The sequence below is a fragment of the Plectropomus leopardus genome, chromosome 16, assembly GCF_026936395.1.
Source record: "Plectropomus leopardus strain MGB_pleo_1.0 chromosome 16, ASM2693639v1, whole genome shotgun sequence".
In the NCBI taxonomy this organism is placed as follows: Eukaryota; Metazoa; Chordata; class Actinopteri; order Perciformes; family Serranidae; genus Plectropomus; species Plectropomus leopardus.
This window is the reverse complement of record NC_142191.1, coordinates 25,499,059-25,522,597: the sequence shown is the minus strand read 5'-3', so window position 1 is coordinate 25,522,597 and position 23,539 is coordinate 25,499,059. Positions and strand designations below refer to the sequence as shown.

The window sequence follows — 23,539 nt, the reverse complement described above, 5'->3', positions numbered from 1 at the left end:
ACCCTGACCTCCATCATTACTCTTTATACACCCTCGTTCATCGACAGGTGGCCTGTGAGCAAATTACAGTTTGATCTTTTATTTGTTATTTTCAAAAATAAACATATGTCTGAAAATACACATGGCTATTGTCTGACGTCAAGTTAGCTTTATGTTAACGTTTTAAAAATGTATCTTTATTCATATGTAGATATCAGTTGTTAGAAATTAGGCAAATTGACTTGTGTACAGAAGAGGAAGTCTTGGCTCAGACATCAGCCCGAAATATTGTCTCCAAGATGAACGCAGATGAGGTTCTGACAGTACGTAGGCTGCTGTATTCCTGATAACAGTATCACTTAATTGACTTTAAAAATGAGAGTTTCTTACCAGAGAGCACCACCTCCACCAGGTCGCCTTCATGGATCTCCTCCGCTGAGGTCAGGCGCTGCAAGATATTGTCCGAGTTCAGGTCATGGCGGAAGAGCAGGATCTTGTCGTACATCCCGAAAAATCCACACTCAGGGAACTGAGGAGGAGAAGGAGTCGAGGAGGAGGAGATTAGCGATTCACGTTGACTCACGATGAAGTTGCTGCTTCTGTTAAAATCTGCTGTTGTTAAAAGTGTTTAACTTAAAAACAAAATGTGTGGCTACCAACAAGATGTGTTTGTACTCCGTGATCATAAGGAGAGACAAAATAGAAGAAAAAACAATAGTGAACATGTCATGTATATATTGCAGGTTATTAACTCCATTCATATTGTGATAAAGTCAATTTTCAGATAAATCAGCTGAAGACTGTTCATAGATAAAATAACCAGATTTATTTTTGGTTAATAAACTAAATTAATTACCTGATAAGTCAAAGTACTTTAATGTGAAATTATTTAAAAATCCAATATTCCCATAAAACATTCCTCATCATTGCTTTGCAACATTTCCTACAATGGTCTAATTTACCCATAACAATTAACCCCTTAACACCATTTTTTTTTTAACCCAAAGCAACGTGCTGAAAAGGTGGTCAAAAGGTTCCTCTGTTAGGAGAAAAAATGAAAATGTTTCAAAAAATGTATTTGTTCCTAAAAAAAGAGACACTGTTTTGTAAGCAGTTAGTGACCATAAAAACCTGACATAACAAATGATACAAAATGATTTCCATATATGCAAAACATATATACTATATATATATGCATATATATATATATATATATATATATATATATATATATATATATATATATATATATATATTATTATTATTATTATTATTATTTTACAAGGACCATAAACACATGATTTTTTTTATTAAAATTTTCTAACTATTATTTCATGTTTCATGCTTTAGGGGGTTAAAAGTAAGTGATACTCAGGTAAAATTGAAAAAGAAGCTGTAAAACATCTAGAGGAACATGCAAAATTCTCCAAACTATTCAGATTGCACATGTGAAAAAAAAATACTTTCTACATAAGTAGAAAGGTTCAAGAGTTCAATAAAATCAAAAGCATTCGTTTTCTGAGAATAGATGATGAAGATATCACCAAATATCATCAACCATTACCTAACATTTTCTTATGAGGAACACATGATGTGAGATGAAACACATTAAGAGAAATACCAAGCTGGGAAACTAGCAGCAGTAAAACTGTGGTGATCTTTTTTTACTGTGGCAGCTGAATCTGTTTCCACTGCAGGCAACTAACCACCATTTACAGCTTCTGATTTTCTGGTTAAAACGCCCAAGGCTGCTCAGGTTTTTCTTCCCAAATCATGAAGGTTTCCCGGCAGCTGGATCCTCTTTATGAAGAACTTTAAAACCATGTGACGGTAGGTTCAAGCTCGGGTCACTGTCCCTGTCAGGAGTAATGCTCTCTCTCTCTTTCTGTTGCAACTTTTCGGCTATTCACACTGACGAAGAGTCACATCTCTGTGTCTACTCTAAATATTTAGAAAACTTAAAATATAATGTTAGTTATGGAAGAAGAGACTGTCAAGTGTGAAAGAGTTATTTCGTCTTATTTCCGTTGTTTTGTCTTGTTGACACTGACCGTATGTATTGTTATCACCCTTTCTAAGAATGACCTGTTCACTAATAAAGGATATGCTGTACTATGGATGTTAATAAAAGGACAAAAAGTGATCACAAAAAAGTGTGCAAGAGTTAACTCATTTCCCTTTGCTACCCAGGTAAAAGGGGCAATATTAGTGATCACTGAGCACTACGGAACAAATCTATAGTGGCCTCAGACTTTTGCATAGTACTGTTAAGTCTCAGTTAAATCTGTGTGGTGCTTATGGAAAGGTCACGGTAAGATTTCATTCATATAATCTGATTTAACTCCCAGTATGTTTGAGAAAATATTAAATCTCATACTGTTTTGTTTAAATTGACCATCAATAAATGAGAACAAAAATACTTTGTAACTATATTTGTAGACTAAAAAGTCTAAATAAATGTGCGTGTGTACTCGGTGCGTGGTGCATGGCGTATGTTGCTATGGTAAAATGTGCATACTGGATTTGGGGTTCAGCGGTCTCTGCAGCCTGCAGACAGACAGGCAGGTGAAGCTGCTTCCTGCCCTGAGCGGCTGTGTGTGTTAGCAGGATGTTAGCAGGGTGTGGGTAGCATGCTGCATGGATCCTGCAGCGCAACACTGACAGCAGGAAACCCGACCGACAGGTGATGATGCAGAAGCTGCACAGGCATCAGACCTACCACACAGACGCAGACACACACACACACACACACACACACACAAAGAATGTCCGTCATGAATTATGGCTGAGGTCATGTTACTGACACCCTGCAGTCATTAGCCACGTGGCTACACACCACCGCTCAAACAAATAGGGACTGACAGGCGGAAACAGTGGGAACACTCTGATCCGAAAGGAAAGAGCGGGAGCAGCGACTCTGTTGTTTCTGTTCTGGAGGCGTTCTCTCCGCAGTCCTGCCGACCTGTGATGACATCATCCTTCAAACTTAAGCTCATTAATGGATTATGAGACAATGGACCCCCCAGCACAAACATTAAAAGCTCCCCTCCTGTCCTAGTTCAAGCAAGACGCCCAAACAGAAAGAGATACCGATCGACAACAAACCACATGGCTGTGTTTACGAGTGATGTGATGTGGTAACAACGATGCCGCCGTGTCTCTCTGTGGATATTTAAAATCTCTTTGTGGTCATTTTGCGTATCTTTGACGTAATTTAGTGTCTCTTTGTTCCCATTTTATTTCTCTTTTTATTTGTTTTGGGTCTCTCCATGGTCGTTTTGTGACTCTTTGTGACTCTTGTCTGTCATTGGTCGTTTTGTCTCTGTGTTTTTTTTATGCTTCATTATGGTGGTTTTGTGTCTCTGTGGTCATTTTGTGACTTGTTGTGGTAATATAGCGTCTCTTTGTGTATGTTTTTTTTCTCTTTTTATTAGTTTTGTGTCTCTTTGAGTTTGTTTTCTGTCTCTTTATGGTCGTTTTTTGTGTCACTTTGTGTTTCCTTTGGTCGTTTTGTGTTTCTCTGTGATTGCGTAACATCTCTCTGTGGTCGTTATTCATTTGTATGTGTCTGTTTAGCATGTCTTTGTGGTCCCTCTGCTTCTCTTTGTGGATGATTTGTTTCTCTTTGTGGTCATGTAAAATCTCTTTCTGGTTATTTTGAGTCTCTCCGTGGTTATTTTGTTTCTTTGTGATTGTTTTGTACCGGTTTTGCATCTTGTTGTCGTCATTCTGCCTTTCTCTGTGGTTGTTGTCCGTCTCTTTGTGGTTGTATAGTATCTCTTTCTAATTGTCTTGCCTGTGGCATAATTTTGCCATCTTATCCTTAATCCCTTATGTATTAAATATTTGAAAGATGTTGTCCTGTTTCTTAAATACAAAACCATCTCTTTTTGTCTTTTTTTAATGATTAAAAAACAAATGAATAAATAAAGAACATGCATGGGGACAAACTGTTCTACGTCTCTCCTCTCATTCTACAGCAGCTATAAAACCAGGACTTAGCGGAAAGCTGAAAAAAACATCTTTCGCAAGGACTGGGTGAGGCCTGAGCCAAAAGTGAAAACACTTCTGTTCAGCTGCCATGTCGATGCATTCGGGCTTCGAGTTAGAGTCAGTTGTCAGCTGCTGCATTCCCTGAGGTGAGCAGAGGAACACAGCAAGAGTCCAGTTAATGGACAAGAGTATGTGTTTAATACACACTGATCCTCTCTTTATGGTTAATCCTCCATTAACCAGGCTTAACCTCCACACACACACACACACACACACACACACACACACACACACACACACACACACACACACACACACACACACACACACACACACACACACACACACACACACACACACACACACACACACACACACACAATCCCTTTCACATTCTCTACCTCTTCTGACTCATTCATTGAACTAATGCCACATTTCTGACGACCCCACAGTTTACTTCTAGTTGTCAGGGTCACAGAGGCCGAAGCCTTCAGGCCTTGCCGTCACCTTTGACCCTGCTGCAGACGTTAAAGTCTGCAGCAGGGTCTCTAACTTGTCTGTACCTTTAGGCCATGTTTTTGTCAAGCCGTGGTGGGGGGATATCCATCACCTCTTAATCTGTGCAGCACTCATGTCATCAGAGAGACTAAGTGTTCATGGAGACCAGTAATCCGGGTTCTAAAAGGGACAACAGCACCCTCAACATCCATCCACAAACACACACTTAAAACACAAGTGCTTCACAAAGTTCATGTTAAACATGATTCATGCTTTTTACTTTGAGCACATTTCTTGAATCACTTTCAAACACTTCAGGTATGCGATGAAATTAAGCGGAACAAAAGAAAATATTCTTGTGGTCAGATCAGAGTGATATGAAGATTAAAGGGCTACCAACACCAAGAATGATAACTGTAACTGTAACCATGGGAGCATCCACACCGCTAAACAATAACATTATGTAAATGGTGGCGCCAGTGTCCAACATGAACTTTTTGACTCACCAGCCCAGGTGGCAGGAAGATGAAAAAATCCACAAGCCAAGCATATTTTTTCCCAGACAAAATAGTAAATTGCCGTTTTTGTTTCATGTATGTATTTGTTTCATTATATTTCACTGAGATAATGGTGTATTATGTTGAATACAGACCTTACAGAAGAGGACAGAGCAAAATCTTATTTAAATTATTCAAATTTATATTAAACAGCTCATCACCACGGCCTCTGAATGTGAATAAGTTTAGTGATGCCTTGTATATATCTGAGGCTTTTATGTGATGGGGTAAGAATGGCAGAAGTGGAGCCAATGCGCCGACGTTGTTACTATGAGAGAAGTTTGCCGTCTTGGTCCAATTCATAAACAGAGCCTCTGTGTTAATGTTTTCTAAACTGCATAAGTATGTGTGCAACTCTTGCTAACAGCAGATCAGCAGCAAGTGCTAGTTTAGCGGATCAGCTGATGCCTCATATGGTCACAAAACTAGAAGCGCTCGAGACGGTCAGGTTTCGTTGCATTGTTAGTGCGCGTGTGACACATACAGAGCGTACGAGCAGCTCAGGAGCAGCAGAGCTGTGCACCCCTAAATGTCACCAAAGTGTGGCAGGGACTCGCAGCATGGTTTAATATGTGACTATTTTGGTACAAACATTCAACTGCCACACCCAACGTCTGTGAATCACCTGCCAAACAGATAATCTTGTATATCCTATATATCCGTTTACATGTCTGGAGGGGATCAAACAGCAGCGTTCAGCTCCGTTTAATAAACAAATGCACAATGTGATAAGGCCTGCAACTAATGATTCATTTGCAGATTATTTTTTCAATTAATGGATTGCTGTTTTTGGCTCTAAAATATCAGAAAATAGTGAAAAATGTCAAAATTTCTAAAAGTTTACTAGAAGCAGCAAATCTTAAAAAATGGGAGGCTGGATCATTTGGGACATCTTTGGCATAGTTTTCTTTTTTTTTTATGACTTAAATGAGTAATTGATTATCAAAACAGTCCCAGAATCATTTTCTATTAAACATGGAATCAAACAATCAACTAATCGTTTAAACTCCAGAGGTGATCGATCGGTCACTGTCACGTTCTTTTGCTGTCAGTTTAGCTATCAGTTGACAGGCTGTGGCTCAGAGAAGAGCTGGTTGTCCACTAATAGGAAGGCTGGTGGCTCTTCCAGTCAACATGTTGAAGATGCTGAACCCAAAATTGCTCCTGGTGACTGATCCATCGGTGTGTGAGTGCATGTGACTGGTTACTGAGTAGCAAGTGGCACCTTGAACAGGAGCCTCGGTCACCAGTGTATGAATGTGTGTATGACTATGTGACAGTGTGAATGTGACTCAGCGTGTGATGGGACTCTGAGTGGTCAAAAATGAATAGGAAAGGGCTGTACAAGTGCAGGTCCATTTACCATTCAATGTTCTCAACGGTAGCCTCTTAAGTATACAGAATTTACTCTGTGATTTAGCACGTCTGCTCTTTTTTTTTTTAGACTTAATGCTATGCCTCTGTTGCACATGTAGGAAACCTTGAATTAATTAGTTACTATTTATATATATATATATATATGAGATGACACAACAGTTTAATACTATTTAAAACAGTCCTAAGAAAACATGCTTTAATATAAAGTTGATTTGATATAATTTCTATTATTACATCTCTCATACCTGCAGCAGTTTAATCTGTTGTTTTACTACTGCCATTACTGTACTTATTTACTTATACCTGCACTATATATTTTTGCTATAACTGCAACACATGTTCATACTCTATGTGTCTTAGCATATTTATATGTACCCTTTACTATTTTTCTTCACATTCTATTTTTCCATCACATTATTCTGTACTTCACTGCTCTTTGCACTTCAGGTTATTTGCATTTTGTTGTTTCAGTACGCGTCTTGTGCTCTGTAGTGACAACTGAGTTGAATCTGATCGATTAAAAGTTTCAAATTCCGGACATTTATTTATACAAACAGCAGCTCATGCTTTTATATATCCTCTCACATCTCGCTGCAGGTTATAAAGCCATCCGAACCAGCAGCCATGAGAATAGCACAAACAGATAAACCAGCTGCTGTCTTCCGCTGCAGAACGCTAACAGCCTTTTAGCTCCAATAAAACTCTTCAACTCTTTCGACATACGCGTGCAATCAGCCTGCTAAAAGGGACTGATGGGAAATATGAGGGTAAACAGCCGTGTGCGTCTGATTTCCCTGTTTCCACTCGCTCCGTCACCTCGCTCAGGAAACAACAGGAAGCAGCGCTGACTGGGTCAAGGTTACCAGTGTTGAGAGTGCGTGGGAGTTTCATACATACACTTGTTAAAAGGACTGAATTAGTGCTGAAAGCCATAAATGAGAAAAAGGTTCATTTAAGTGTGTATTCTGCAGACAGTGACTCACTTCGTATTAAAAAAGCGTCTGTTCTGTTTTATTTGCTGTTTCTTGGTACCCCTTTCACTGTCCTCACAAGCCATCAGCGTGACCTTTGACCTCTTTATTCTGTGTTTAATTATAACTGGCAATCTAGTTAATCTGCTGTTAGATCAGCTGTGAATCTTAGGACAGAGCGAGATGTCACATTTCTCTCTCAGTAAAGTCATTATTGCACTCAAGACTGATTTGATTTATACCCTGCAAATACTTAACTTCTTCCCTTCTATAAGTAATTTCTGTCCCAAAAAGCACTGATTTATTTGAAACTTAAATTGAACCACACCACCAAAAAAAGTCTCTCTAAAACTCTCTCTAAAAACCTTATTTCATTATAATTAGTAAAAAATCAGCCAGCGCCTTAAGAATATTTCAACACGTTTTCAATAAAAATGAAATTGTTTAAAGAATTTTGTGGAAATTAGGTTCTATCTTCTCAAAAACGACAAAATGAGACAAGTGACTGCACTGTAGAATGGAAAATGCTAACTAGGGATGGGCATAAGTACTTGAGTACTCGTTTCAACGTCAGTATTCGAGTAACATGACTTTTATATTTATTTTTTACTATTTCAAATGGGTAAAATCTTGTTTTATTGTAGAGTTTCATTTAGGATATTGCTTAACTCAGCGCCTCCTCGCCTCTGTCTATCATGAGACTTGCTGCATGAGCACCAGGGAAACCGTTAATGGAAGTCAGCCTACACACACACACACACACACACACACACACACACACACACACACACACACACACACACACACACACACACACACACACACACAGTAACAGGGCATCACATGGCCAACGTAAAAGTTCAGATATCGTGCATCCTTATTTCTTTTTTAAAGATATGGTTTAACAAGCTAATTGAGGCCTGGTTGTTCAATAAGTGACTTTCAAACAGCACTCGTTTTCCATTGGTGGCCAATTTACCTTCCTATTATATGAGGGGTTTTTTTTCTACAAGTACTGGAGCATTCTAAAATAAATAAATGTTAGTTTAGCGTGTTAGCATGCCAATAACTGCTACACAAGGTACATTTTAGGCTGATGGCTATGTTATTAGTTCTGCAGGTATCTGATCAGAAACCAAAGCACTGAACTAAATAAAACTTCGACCTGATGATGGCATTATATATAAAGTCACAGGATCACCAAAGTCAGTTGGATTCATCCTCTGGGGAACCTGAACGTGTGCACAAAATTGAATGGAAATCCTTCAATAGTTGTTGGGATATTTTAGTGTGGCTCAAAGGACCAAGATGCCTTTACATTAAGAAAATATCAGGTATGTGAGGAGAGCCATGTTAGTGCCTCGTTTACCTGTTGTTCATACACAAGAGGACGTGAGTTTATCTCCTCAGTGTTACAGAAGCACAATAAATCACTGCCCTCAAAACACACACACACACGCACACACACACACACACACACACACACACACACACACACACACACACACACGTGCGCACACGCACAAAGTGTTTTATGTTCTACATCTGTCACTGTGAACACAACAACATCCTCCCTCCACAGATACCTCACTATGTGTGTGCATGTGTGTGTGTGTGTGCACATGAGCGATAAAGTGACCTCAGTTTTTCCTCTGGATTCATTCAGCAGCGACACACAGACAAAAAAAACTCCAGCAGCTCAGATTTTAGAAATGTGACCGCACTGGTTTGAGCTTTGATGTGTGATTGATAAAGTTTAGTGACAGAGATCTGATTTAGTGGCTCTACAGTGACATGAAGGCGGAGATAATGTCAACTAAAATAAAATAAGAACAAACATTTTCCTTTAGATCGCTGCAATGACAAAGTCATGCAACCAGCAATTGAACCAGAGCACCAGAACAGGGAACCAAAACAAAAAACACATCTTCTGCATGAAAAACCACAGAGGAAGAGCGTAAAAAAAAATGCTCTGCAAACTCCAGCTGAAGGACTGAAAGACTCATCCAACCTTTAACTGAGAAATAAAACATATTCCCAAGAAGTGTGACACTAACTCAGGAAACACACATGTAAAGTTATAGCAAAACTAACTACATAAATGTGTTTTTATTACTGTAGAGGAGTAATTAGTCAAACAAATACCAACGTTATATACATTTTAGTAATTTGTGAACAAGATGTTTCTCTACAAACGATGAAGATGTGTTATTCTCTGCACTCTAACAAACATTGTGAATATATTTCCTTCCTGATATAACATTTAACTTTTTTTATATTTTTGAAAACACCAACAGAGACTCACAGAAAACAAAGTCCTATAGTCAAAAATAATTTTGTTCAAAAAGTCACACTATTTTTTCTCAGCCTCCAAATCAGATTTACTCAAATGTGACTGTAAATGTAACTGTTAAAACTTCAAAATGATTTCACAAGTTTTTAATTTCAAACACACATATATTCAAGAAATTTAATTGAAGTTAATGATTAAGGAAATTATTTAACTATAGTGAAAACCGATAAAGGAGTATTTTTTAATTAGAAAATTAAGCTTTTGTTAGGTAATTTTTTAAAAAAAAAAACAGACAACAATAACAATAATTAGGTTCAAAGGAAAAAAAAATGTAAGAATTGAAGCCTGCGAGGTCAGACTGAGCTGTTTATGTAGGAAATGACGAGCTCGCCTGCTCATTGTGACCTCAGAGGTCACATGGTCACATGGTCAACCACAGGAAGACAGCCACCTAAAACACCAGTCCTGACGCACGCACACACACACACACACACACACACACACACACACACACACACACACACACACACACACACACACACACACACACACACACACACAGTGCTGCACTTGGGTAAAGAGTTGAGCTACTTGTACTTTACTCAAGTATTTACCTTTTATGTTATTGCTATTTCTCCTCCGCTACATCTCAGAGGGAAATATTGCACTTTTTACTTCACTACATTTATGTAACAGCTTTAGTTACTTTTCAGGTTAAAGTTTGTCATTCGCTTCCTGTTCTGTTAGAAGCGTGTTTTTTTCTTTGAGAAAGTTTAACAATTGAACCAAGTTTCAGTTTAACTAAATGTCTTAATGCAACAGCTGATTTTTGGTGATAAGAAGCAGATTTGTTGGGAAAACTCCGGAAATGTTTCCACACACACAAAAAAAATACTTTTCTCAATGCTCATTACGGTCATGAGACATTCAAATTCTGGCTTAATGCTCCTTTAAAGTCACACAGCAGACACACCTGGTGACCCGTTAATGTGATGTCACCCCATTTGACAATGTGGATGCAAATAAGTGTCAGATGTCCGGGTTAGATTCAACTCCTCTCATGGAGCAAAGTAAATATTAAGACCCAGACCTATTTCCTGTTTCTGATCAGATAACATCAGTGAGACGGAAACAAACCCACTTCCTGCTTCTTATCAGAGCCACAGGTACAGTAAGAGCAGGTGAAGGAGGTCATTTACATTTTGACATTCAAGGGCTGCATGCCAAAATGTTAGCTGGACAAAAAACACTTGGCGATGGTTTGAAAAAGACCATGTTTTGGCTTAAAATACTTAATACTTTTGGTGGCAAAATTGCCACAGGAAACAGCAAAGTCTCTGTAAAAATCAACCGCTTTTTCATGGCAAAATGCCTGATGGAAGGACAGTCACAGGTCACTAAAACACACCTGCATTTTGTGTCTAAAAAGCTGCTGGAAACACAGCAAAACACACACTCATTTGGTAGCTTAAAACCGACTGGAAACAAAGGCACGGGTTGCTAAAATACCCACGTGTAGTGGCTTAAAAGTTGCCGGAAACAGTAACAAGTCGCTAACACAGGCTAACACTCCCGTTTGGTGGCTGAAAAGACACCGGAAACACAGCGACAGGTCACTTAAATACCTACATTTGCTGGCTTAAAAGTAACAAAACAACAAGTCGCTAAAAAAACACCCAAGCTTGGTGACTGAAGCGTCACTGGAAAAAGCAGCGGCTCACTTAAAATCACCCAGAATCGGAGGCTGAAAAGGCTACAAAAACCGAGCAACGCATCACTAAAAAGAAAAAGAGCCTCTGAAAACATAGCAATGGCTTTCTGTTTTATCTAATGTTATTTACTTATTTTGGGGGACAAGGGCTGATTATCAAAAGTCAAGAGTATTTTGATCAAACTGAAATGTGTCCGTAGCACGCAGTACCAAAAACATTCCAATACAGAGAGCTAGAACTGAATTTCTAGTCCCGTTTACTTATTCTTAGACAAGATAGTGACTGATTCTCATCAAAATTTTGCCACTTTCCGACTTTATGTTTGTTTCGGCAAATTTCATATTCAGCTGCTTGTGTTTAAAGATTATTTGATATTTAAGAACTTTGGCGTCTTTTGTTAAATGACAAAAAAAAGAGTTTTGTAGAAAACCATATTTAGAATTCCTGATGTATAAAAGAAACTATAGTTTTCCTTTTGGTAACCAACTGTCAACATACAAACAATACCCTGTTGATGACACTGAAAGCAGCAACTGAAGAATTTTATATTTCAATCAATTATTATGTGAACTGTTATAGTTAAGAGTTAAAGTCAAAGGTCTCATTCACCCATAATGTGATCCTGGACAGTGCCGAGGAGTGAGGGCGGGACTCAGAACATGAAGAGTTAAAAAGTGATAATATAACATGATTTGGTTTCAGACTGCAGCCGTGTGTGATGGGCAGGATCAACGGGAAACTTGGTGCTTTTATGAGAATTGTTTGTCATAATGAGGTGACAAATGGAAAAGATAAGCTGGGATTTAAAAAGTTAAAAGACAGAGAGTGAGAGCCGGGCACTGTTAATGGTTGTTAATTCAACTTCTTACATAAAAGAAAATAAATAACCAGATTTATCCTCCTCACTTCACAGCAAATCACTATAAAACCCCACAACACCACCTGCTAGCACGCACCGTCACCCACTGTCTTCCAGTTGGCATCATATTTTTGCTTGATTCATATATAATCCAGTTTCACATATCTTTATTGCTTTCAACTGTGGTTGAAACACTTTTATCACCATTCTTTGTTTTTCACTTTTCTTGACAGATTACTTTATATTTGTTGCACAAAAGACGACTGTTAAAATTTCATCTTTTCTGAACTTTTGAAAAAACAGCCTTGCGAGTATATAGACTTTATACTCATTATACACACTGAGAGAAAATAAAAATGTGGAAGTATGAGGAATTCAATTATTAGTCAAATATAATAATAAATAAATAATATTTAAAAAAGCACACCAAGGCTGTGCTGTGTAAAAAAAACAGCTTATAAATAATTGATTTTATCCATTTCCCAACTCATTTAAAAGACGTTTTAATCTCATAGTGAGCGGGGTTGATATGTATCAGCCTCTCAGACATAAATATCAGCTCTAAGTGCGTCACAAAAAATTACATAATATTGCTTTTATTGTTGGAAATAAGGTCCGATGCTCACACGCTACATGCTAAACTAAGATGGTAAAAATTAAACCCACTAAACTCCTGTCCGTTAGCAAACATGTTACACATAAAGCTGTGATTACTGATATGACGCTGCCATGTCACGCCAGCTGCTATTGGCTGATTCAGCAAAAGTAAGAGGCCATTTCCAGTGGTAAACTTATTTTACAACACGTAGTGTGGAGTCACAGTCAGATCTAAAGATTTGCTTTTAGATGTCTCTAAAAGTTACTTTTAACTTCTTTATATTAAGCTCCAGACTTTCCTTAAATGAAGAGTGTTTTAACTCATAAGTCTCAAGTTCAGGACAGTTTTTTAAGAACATTACTTAGGTGTTTTAAACATACCGACCCAGGTAGTTATTTAGTAAATCAATGAGAGAGGGTGAGAGAAACATGGAGAAACATAAATCCTATTTACTGTGTGTCCCTGCAAATCCAGCGAGATGCCAGGTACATGCTAGTGGACGCTTTCAGCTGAAAAACCCCAACGCTCCATTAAATACTGATCCACACCAAACAATCATTCAACTTTAACCTGAAAAATGTGGGTTTAACTTTTCCTTTTTATGCATTTATTTACACTATTTCATCTCAGCTCATGGACAAAAGGATTTCTTTCTTATTGACAAAAGCTATGTTTACCTCTATTTATGACTTAACCAAAAAATAAATAATAAAATGGAAATACAATCTGACTGAGCAAATATGAAAATAAATAATGTTTAAATTAAAATACATAGCTTATGTTTTTCATACACACATGAGCAGAGCTTCTTTGTTTTACAAACCAACACATTTTTAAACAGGAAATGCACCGACACCTTATCCCAAGCCCCTGGAACAGCACTGGGACCTAAAGACAATCTTATAATGTGGCTAAATGTAGAATTACAACATCCAGGTCCATCACGTCATGGCATGAGGCCTCAAATTAGTTTTCCTATTGACTTATATTGAGAAAGTGTGTCACAGCCTCTGTAAATTGTCTCTTTTCACTGTCTGGATTTGGTCCATTTGGCTGAATAACATTTCAAGTTTAGAGGAGCTGTGTGATTTAATCATTTTATACTGTTCAAATTAGCAGGGCACTAAAGCAGGAGTTAGCGGCTCCGCCAAATGTCTTGACAGGGTTCCTGCAGCTTAAGGCACGGGAGATTTAAGACTTTAAGACTTTTTAATGCCACTCGAAATTAAGTTTAAGACCAGTTTTCTATAAACAAAACTGAGTAAGGACAATTGTATTCTGCCCTCTCTAGACTGGAATACATGAAGGACAATAGAGATTTTGTATTATCATAAAAGTGTTTACCAACAGAATTGGGAAATATCTGGTATTTCTGGACATTTTTCTGAGCAATTTAGTGTTTCTCAATCTGCATACGAGATTCCACTGCTTGGATTCCCATCATGACGAGCTGAAGAAAATATATTTATTAAATTATTTCACAAAAAGTAGATGTTTCCAATTATTTTACGATTTTCAACACCAGAAAAAAAAAAGAATCAAATCCTATTTTCCATGCCATCGCATTTTTGAGACATTTGAAAGATTAATGAACGTCAGTTTAATACCATTCAAAGCCTTATTTTTAGATTCATGAATTCAGTGCTTTTTAAGACTTTTTGCAGATTTGCAGGATGTCCTATGGGCTCTGCAGGCACCGCGATGTTTACGAACACATTTAAGATGAGGAAGGGCATCTATGAAGGCTCCCTGAATTTTGTTAAACATTATGGGTCTTTTTTCTAACTACAACAGGAATAAACAGAGCCCAGCCTCAAACACCGTATCCAGTTCTCTTTAAACGTCCATGCTTATCCTCCATGTACTGTGGCCACTTCTACCTGCTCACAAAAGACATGCAGCTGCTCTGGTCCGTCCCCTTCCTCCTGGTATGTGTATGTCTACTATGTTTACGAGTATGTCCTTTATGATATCTGTTGAGTGTGTATATTGTTGACTTTGTGATGAAATGCCTTTGTGACTTTGCTGCAAGCATTTTCTCATGGGAACAAATAAAAAATATCTACTTATCTTTCTTCTCAGAAATTCTGTAGGCGGGTTGAGCATCCAAACAACACTGGCATCTCTCTTTTTTTCCTTCTGCCACCATCATTCATGTCTCTACCTGAGCCACTGTCTGGCCTTGGTAACCGTGGAAACCAGTGGAGCAGAGGACTCAGGTAGCTCTCGCGTCACCGGGACGACGGAGGGAGATGATGCTGTTTTCGTGTTTTAACTGATGGCTATGGAGAACATGTTATATGTGTTTCATAATGTGTATCTTTGTGTTGTTTGTTTTATTGATCTATAGTTTAAGACATTCTAAAACTTTTTAAACTATGATTATTTGTACATTCTGTCACATTTGTTACATTTGCAAGAAGTCGCTACAAGGGATGGGGAAAAATTGATAAAGCAAAATATCACAATATTTTGTGAAGCAATTTTCTATCGATACACAGATGGCAGGCACCAAATTTTTAATAAATAAATTATTAATACTGCAACTACAAATTAAACTTTCAGTGGCCTAATGGAATAATAAAGTCAATTACTTTTTAAGTCTACTACATACATCTACTTTATCTTATCAGATTCAGCAAAGTTTTCCTTTGGGGACATACAATTTCACACAATTTATAGTGGAAAAAAGGTTTAAAAAATGGCAATATATATTGAAATATACATCATTGCAATAAGCAGCATATCACAAATTGTTTAATATGGCAATTTTATTGTATTGTGAATAAAGTATCTTGATAATATTATATCATGGGGTGAGTACCACCCCTATTTGCTACTTGTATTTTTATGTATTTTTCCCCATTTTGACTTTAATTAAAACTGTTATTTTTGTTAATAAGTAAGTTGGGGTTTTTTTTGAGAGGGAGAGCGAGAGAGTTTGAGAGATGAGCTTACAGTTTGGATCTGAGCTAAAGTCACATTTCAAAACATTAATACAGCATGCATTGGTTAATTTATTTCCTAATCCAAAAGGAAAACAAATGTTAACAAATGTTATATTTTCAGCTTCCAAAAAACAAATACAAATCCGAAACACATCAATAAACTTTTTAAAGGTTTGAACAATAATGTAGATATTGTGCAAATTTGTAGGCGTAAAAAATTAAAATGTAAAAAAATTAATCTATTGCAAAAGTTGCTCCTGTAAATATATGACTTTTTGTAATCTATCTTATCTCGCATGAACATTTAATTTTATTCTACCAGGTGTGAGATGTTTGACAGCTTAAAAAAAAAAGCCAAAAAAATCATAAAAAGAACCAAAGTGGTTTTATGATGCAGGTCACTCAGCTCACAACAATCCCTAAAATAAATCAAATAAGCTCAGAGAGAAAGGATGACTTTGTGTGAGGTTTGTACCTGTTTAAAGGCAAAAACATAAAATCTGAAGCTCTGTAAAGTGGCATCCATTGATTTTTGTGCCACTTGGGGAGCTGACAGACACACAGTCCTGGTATGTTCTCACCTTATAAAGTATTTCTCACTGTTCGCTAAGCATTGTGTGCTTGTGCGTGTGAATGTGCACGGTGTGTGCGGTCAGTGTGGCGACCTACAGGGGAGGGGAACTTCCCTACTTCCTGACCCCCCCTTCTTGCTACACACAAACACACACACACACACACACACACATACATGTTAACAGAGGTGACATAACAGCAGCAAACACGACCTGAAGCTTCCAGCCACCCACAGACAAACCTCACAGCTCCATGATGTGGACACAAAAGCAGGAAAAAGAAAATTCCAGTGATGATGTCATTTTGTAGGCAAACCATACTGGAATCCAGTTCCACCGTGACCTCCCACTCCAGGTTCCCACTATCTCTGCTCTGCGTAATATCACCATGTCCAAACATCATCTGTGCACAAAGCAGCAACTGTGAAAAGTAACTAATTTACATTTTTGAAGTAGTTGTACTTTATTTATCTGTTTTGTGTTATGTTATACTTCTGCTTACTGGAATTATGTGTAATCTTTGAAAGAAAACACACGATGAAATGATAAACAGTTGAATTTTTTGTTAATTTTCTTTTTATGTGAAAACAACACTAGAACAATTAGAAATGCAATACTTGCAATACATGAACTACATTATTAGAGAGCTACAAAAATTACTACTAGTTTAGTCGATTTATCATTTCAGTCATATTTCAAGCAAAAATGTTAAACATTTTCTTGTCCTAGCTTCTTAAATGTGAGAATTTTTGGCTTTTATTTGTCATTTATGACAGTAACTGAAGAGGTCTTTGGGTTTTTGACATCGAAGGCTTTGAATACACGTGCATTTTTTTGCATTTATTTTTGGACATTTGACAGACTTAATGATTAAACATGAAAATATTGGGAAGATTAATCAAAAATGAAAATAATAATTTCCGTCAAACCAGTGGTCCCGTACTTCTTTGACTGGATTGGAAAGGTAGTTTTCCAACAAAATCTCCAAACATCCTCTGGTTACAGCTTCTCAAAAGTGAGAACTGACTGCTTTCTCTGTTTCATATCATTATTAATTGAATATATTTGAGTTTTAGACATTTGATGATGACCCCTTGAACATTTTTCACTGTTTTTGACATTTTACTGATCAAACAATTATAATAATACATAAATTATCATTATTATTATTATTATTATTACATGTTATTGTTTTATAAAAATAAAACAATAAAATAAATTAAATTGAATTGAAAATTGCATGATTAATTAATAGTAACAAAACATTATTTTCAGCCTTTATTGAGCTGAGCCGTTTCATGCGCAACAACCGATCAAAATGCAGATGTCCCATCATGTCACTGCTCGCCCAGCAGCAGCCACCACATCTGAGCGTTGCAGTTCCTTTATTAACAATGAGATGCTGGACCATAATACACAGATTCACTAGGAAACCCTGCAATTCTCAACTTCTCATGAAGTTCATCCCTCAGAAGACAATTTCACTTGAACTGACAGTTCTGTGAAATAGATGTACCGTGACATCTCTCAATCTGTCAAATTAATCAATTAGACAGTTTATCTTCATCATACACAACAAGAAACATACCAACCATCCTACTGCTTCTCCAACCAAACGCACAGCTGTGAAACAGGAAGTGGAGCGCGTTGACACAGTGAAATTCCCTTTAAAAAAGACTTTTCCTCAGGTGACCAAAGAAACTACAGTATGTGACAACAAAGCTGTATGTAAAGTATATTTTATAAAACACTGACTAGATAACAAGTGGCAATAATCAATCAGTGAATTAATTCATCATCCATCAAACAATCACTGTAAGGTTGGAAAATTAACAACAGCGAAAGTTATTGTGAGAAGCATCAACGCGTTTTCCTCTCTCTGTCATCATGCCCTGCTAAACGGGTGAACCCACTGGGTTTGCTGTAAAGTGTGTGCGTGTGTGTGCGTGTGTGTGCGTGTGTGTGCGTGTGTGTGTGTGTGCGCGCGTGTGTTGGTAGAGTGCTGAGAATGACACTCAGATGCAGGTGTTGTGTTCAGTGTAAGTGGCATAAAAAAAGAGTAGATTACGAGAGATAAAATGGAGTTGAGAGCGTCTCTCTGAACTACATGAAGGAAAAGTTAGACCAGGTTTAACAAAACTCTGAGTCCAACACAAAATCAACCGGTCAGTTTGAATCTGATTTAAACAGATAAACATATTAAAAATAAACAAGTGTGTTAATAGAAAGAAGGAAAAAAAAGACATTTTCTCATAATTCTGAAATCTTTTTTCATTATTTCAAGACACAAAGTAATACTGAATTTTGACAAAAGTTAGGGCCATTCACAAAAAACAGGCAGTCTTGACAGCCCTGAGTTTTGAGAGTACGAAACAGAGGAGGCTATTCTAGCTTTAGCTGTGTGTCACACCGAGGCAGCAACTTCTGGGGCTAAAAAATGAAGCCGACGCCGAAGTGCCAAAAACAAAGTTCCTCGATCAGCCTAAAAGGCTGTTTCCAAAAGTGAGTAAGCCTCCATGAACACCATTGTTAAACTGTCCAACTTTACAGCAGAAAAAATATGTTTGAAGCCTGGTACAAAAATCGGTTTTGGTTTCAGTCGCTACTTTCTTCATTCAGCACACTGTGCAGAGAGTACATTTTTATAGAATTTACCTGTTTGCATTTTATTAAGGCTTAAAGTTACACGTGATTAAGGGCATGGCTGCTTTGAGTGACAGGCTGTCTGCTAAATGTTACCTCCAGCAGCGGCCAAAATGCCAAACTCAGATGGGTCCATTTAGACTCTATAAAGTACTCAAAGAAAAATGATTCACAAACAGTTATGAGGACATGAATCAAAAGTACAAATGCATCTCTTTAGTAAACTGTGTGACGTTACTGTCACTTAAGTGCCCCATGTTAAATGCATTTTTCCAACTCCAGTGCTTTTTCATTAAATTTTATGATGTATAATCCTGAAAATAAATTGCCAAAGACGAAATAAACATCTCAGTACAGAGAAAATAGAAAAAGGCTCAGAGAGATGCTTCGACCAGCACAGACATAATCCCATGAAGCTAGTGTGTTAGCAGTTAACACGCCAGCTACAGTAGTTCACCTCTACATCTTACAGCTAGCCACTACATCACCAAGCATCTAAAACCAAATATTTAGTGAAGGTACACCCACAAGTTTCTCTATTCAAACTTCAGATCTCAGAGAAAAGAAGAAAACTATATCCCATGCCTACACGAAATCTACACCAGCATTACAAGACCTTTATTGCACAATATAAAGATCTCATAATTTGGAGAATTTCTCTCATAATTACAAGAAATCATCTCCAATTTTTTTTTTTTCTCATGTGGGGCAAAAATGTCTTCAGGGTATTTTTGTGGCATGAAAAACATAATCTCACAGCTGAAGTGTAGTGCACATAAACAAGTATCCCGTGTCATCACAGATGAGAAGGCAAAATAAAGTGTGTAAAATGTACCTTTTGATCCACTATGGAGCAGACGAGCTCACGGACAGCAGACAGCGAGTGGTCTCCGGGGTCGAGGGTGACCGTCTCCCTGGTGAGTCCGATCTGAAGCAGGAAAGAGACTCCGTGGATGGAAGATCCCCGTGAGTTTGTGGGGCTGGGGGCCGTCTGGCTGCCGTTGGATAGCCGGCTGCAGAGGGTGGAAGGTGGGCTTGGGGACGGCGACGGGGTGGGAGGGGCAGCATGCTGAGGGAGGACAGGGAAAGACCGCTGCGAGGCCAGCTGTGGCGGCGGGCTGTTGTCGGCCGACATTGGCTTTGCTATCTGTGATGTCGTCCTGGCAGGAAAAAGGCGTCGAAGGTGAACGTCATCCAAAAAACGTGTTTGTTTGTTCGTCAGCCGAGCGTTTTCTGTCCCTTTTCACATTTGTCACCATTAAAATCTTTCAAAAAACCTTGCTGCTCACTGACGGGCATCTCTGAGGTAGAAACGCAGGAAATAATCTGAAGTGAAAGCTCAGGATCCTGGAAACTTCCAACTTTAAATCCTCAGGGCTCCTGCTGGGTGACACTGTGGATTGTGTTTCAAGTAGTGGCAGATCTGCAGTTGCTCTTCACTGGTTTCACTGGAGGCATCTGTTGAAAATCAAAGATTGCACATTAAAGAGCTTCTCCCAAAAGCTTAGCCCTCCCCATCTACCAAATATGTGCAGTTTTAATAGAAATGTTATACTTGTTATGGTATGTTCTTGCATCCCTGGAATACCTTAAAGATCATTATAAGATAAAAATATTCCATCTCACTCACTCACTCACTCACACACTTACACACAACTTCACACAAGACTACACACTTTGCATCATTGTATAGTTTCAAATAGTGTAAAACATCACAGCAAGTACAGTGCCCAAGAGTCTCAATCAGGTCTATTGTCAATCAGACATTCACATACTAGGAATTTTCCTTAGTGTTAAGGTAAACAAAAGGGATGCGTGATATGCAAAAAATAATAATCAATAAATATCATATTGCCACTATTTTGACAGATATTGCAATACAGATATAAATTGCAATTTCTGTGGGAATTGTCATTTACACACTTAAATGTCACAGGAAAAAAAACATAAAAATGATTATGCTGGGGTTTTTACCAAACAAGCATGTTCCTTTAAGTCTAGAATATAATTTTTAGGCCAGAGTATCTCTGAAGCACCGCAATGATTAATTTATAATAAATTGTTGTACTTTTATCAAAAATTGGCCATACTGCAATTTTAATAAAAATAAAATTGCAATTAACTGTGTAGCCCCGGTACAAAAAAAATAAGTAGTAAAAAAAAAGACAAGTATTGAAAAAAAATCATGATTTATAAGTAGAAAATAGAAAAACTGTCAGTAAAAATGTAAATCTATCCGTTTTTAAATGAAAAGAGCTGTGCAGTGTGTGTGCTAAAGTTCACAGTATAAAGTGCAAAGAAAAATACTGTACAAACAGAGATAATCATCCAAAATGTGTGCATGCATTCAGTCAGATGTGCAGGCTTTACGCTAAAGTAAAGCATGCAGAGTTGACACTACAGCATTATGGTTAGTTTGGATTTGTGAAACTCATGCAAAACATTTGCAGACAACAACCCAAAAATAACCCCAAAAAAAGATGGTTGTAGACCCTTTAAGACTATTTTACTTAAAACAAACAGGAAGAAGTGTCATTTTATATTTTAAACAGCAAGTCTGAGCTTACCTGGAGCACCTGGACCTAAGATGTTGAATTCTATTGTAGTTCTTTATAGTAAAAACTGTTTACACCTTTTTGTCTAATAGCAAATATTCAAATCCATTTGATTCATCATAATAAACGTGTGTGTGACTTTTTAACCCTGAGAGCTTTAAACGGTGCTGTGCTTCACCATGTTGCTGTAGCCTACCGTTAGTCACGTTTCTCCGTGCTGCTCAGCTGCGTTTTCAGGAGGAACAATAAACGCAAAACTAAAACATTATAATGAAATATTACAACAACTGCGTGTAACTAAATCACGTCTTACCTCTGAGGACAGGGCGGTTTTTCCGCTTCACCGGAGAACAAACCGAGAAGGAAAATGTGCGTTAAACTCACATCCAGCGGTGAGCTCAACAAACACCGTCCCGGTTAGTCCTCTGGTCTCGGTCCACCGGGGCTGGAGGGGGGGGAGAAGTAAAGCAGTGAAGCAAACTTTTTATGCTTGACTTGTTTGTCTTCAAACTTTCGCCCGGACAGACGGAGAGGTCCAAACCGAGCAGCTCCAGCTTCATGCGGATCTGATTATCACAGCGACGAGCTCCAGCAGACCGCTGTCAGCGGGAGGAGGAGCGGACAGAGGTCTCACTCTGACCCGCTTTCCAGGGGACGGACAGCTCAAGTCTGAACCAAACGCAACAAGCTAGGTTAAGCTAGGTTTATATAAAATCCACCGCAAACTATTTGTGATGCAGCTTGATGAAACAATGAAGAAGTGACATTTTATTCATTTATTTTTTATAACTTTTATGCTAAAATGTCACTTTTAGCTAGCTAGCTATCAGAGTGAAAGCTAACACTCAGCTAACACTCAGGCTCAGCTAACACTAGCCCCAAGTTTGATATTTTATATATTTTTTTATGTATTAATTTTTTTAAAAAACGGCTGCCAAGGCTGCTGCTGCTGCTAACTAGAATTTGGGTTCGTTTTAGCTGACTGTCAGCAAACAAAAACCAAGCCTTAATTAAGCTGACAAATGCTTAACTTTTTGAATTAAATAAGATAAGACAGCATAGGACACAAACTAAGCTAGCTAACAATAAAATGAATAAATAGCAGATATGATGATACTATGGTCTACATATGGGCAGTGGTGTACTTTTTAAGAGCACGAGTCATGCTCATGATATCTGTATTTTTACCTCAGAGAGCGTCAGGTCAGCTTTCCAGATATACACGATCTTTGTCTGGTTCCGGCCATTGAGTTTCGTCTGATACTTCTGTGGCTCCATCTCCTGGTCAAAATACTGCAGTACCCAAACTGCCATTTAGGCCTTTTGTCTTTGAACCTCTGAAAAACAGGATTGGCATCAAAATATACTCAAAATATACTATTATAGGGTATTCATTTTGCAGAATGGCCCATAAACATAGGCTATATTGCATAAATGGATTATAATTATTGATGCATTAATGTGTTCATCACTTTAATGTTGCAGCTTGTAAAGGTGAGGTTAATTTTATTTACTTTGCTGCTGGGTAGTTTATTCTATAATTTATTTAAATCACAGTTTATTGGCTGATTATATTCTGCATTATTAATATGATTTAGTGATGCAATGTAAAGATATCAAATAAAACTAGTCACAACAGTCATATTTGCCCCCAAAATAGAGTAAAAGTATTAAAAAACAAAACAAAAATGAAGATACCCAAGTAAAGTACAAGTATCTCAAATTTAAACGGAAGCACAGTACTTGAGTAAATGTAAATATATACTATCATATTTTATTACACTGCAAAGTAACTAACACATCCCGAAACACACAAACATTTAAACATGATTAACAATGAATACACTGTTTTTAACTAAATAAATTAACTAATCTGACTTAATATAAACATTTTATGTGTAGCACAGTTGTATAACTTTACAATAAATTAATACACAAATAATTTAAAAATATGGATAACTGTATCATTTTAAGGGTTATTTCC

The 23,539-nt window shown here is 37.6% G+C and overlaps 1 protein-coding gene across 1 annotated transcript in view; it reads right to left on the bottom strand.

Moving 5' to 3' along the window:
- The window catches only part of LOC121955465 (serine/threonine-protein kinase D3-like), a 49,406-nt gene extending 27,224 nt beyond the window's left edge, over positions 1–22,182 (bottom strand). Inside the window, exons 1-3 of the mRNA XM_042503438.2 lie at positions 21,869–22,182; positions 19,836–20,458; positions 370–508 (exon numbers count right to left, since the gene is read on the bottom strand). Of these exons, the coding sequence (XP_042359372.2) occupies positions 370–508; positions 19,836–20,135 (439 nt within the window). The 5' untranslated portion in view covers positions 20,136–20,458; positions 21,869–22,182. The remainder of the gene's footprint in view (positions 1–369; positions 509–19,835; positions 20,459–21,868) is intronic.
- Positions 22,183–23,539: the final 1,357 nt, after the last annotated feature.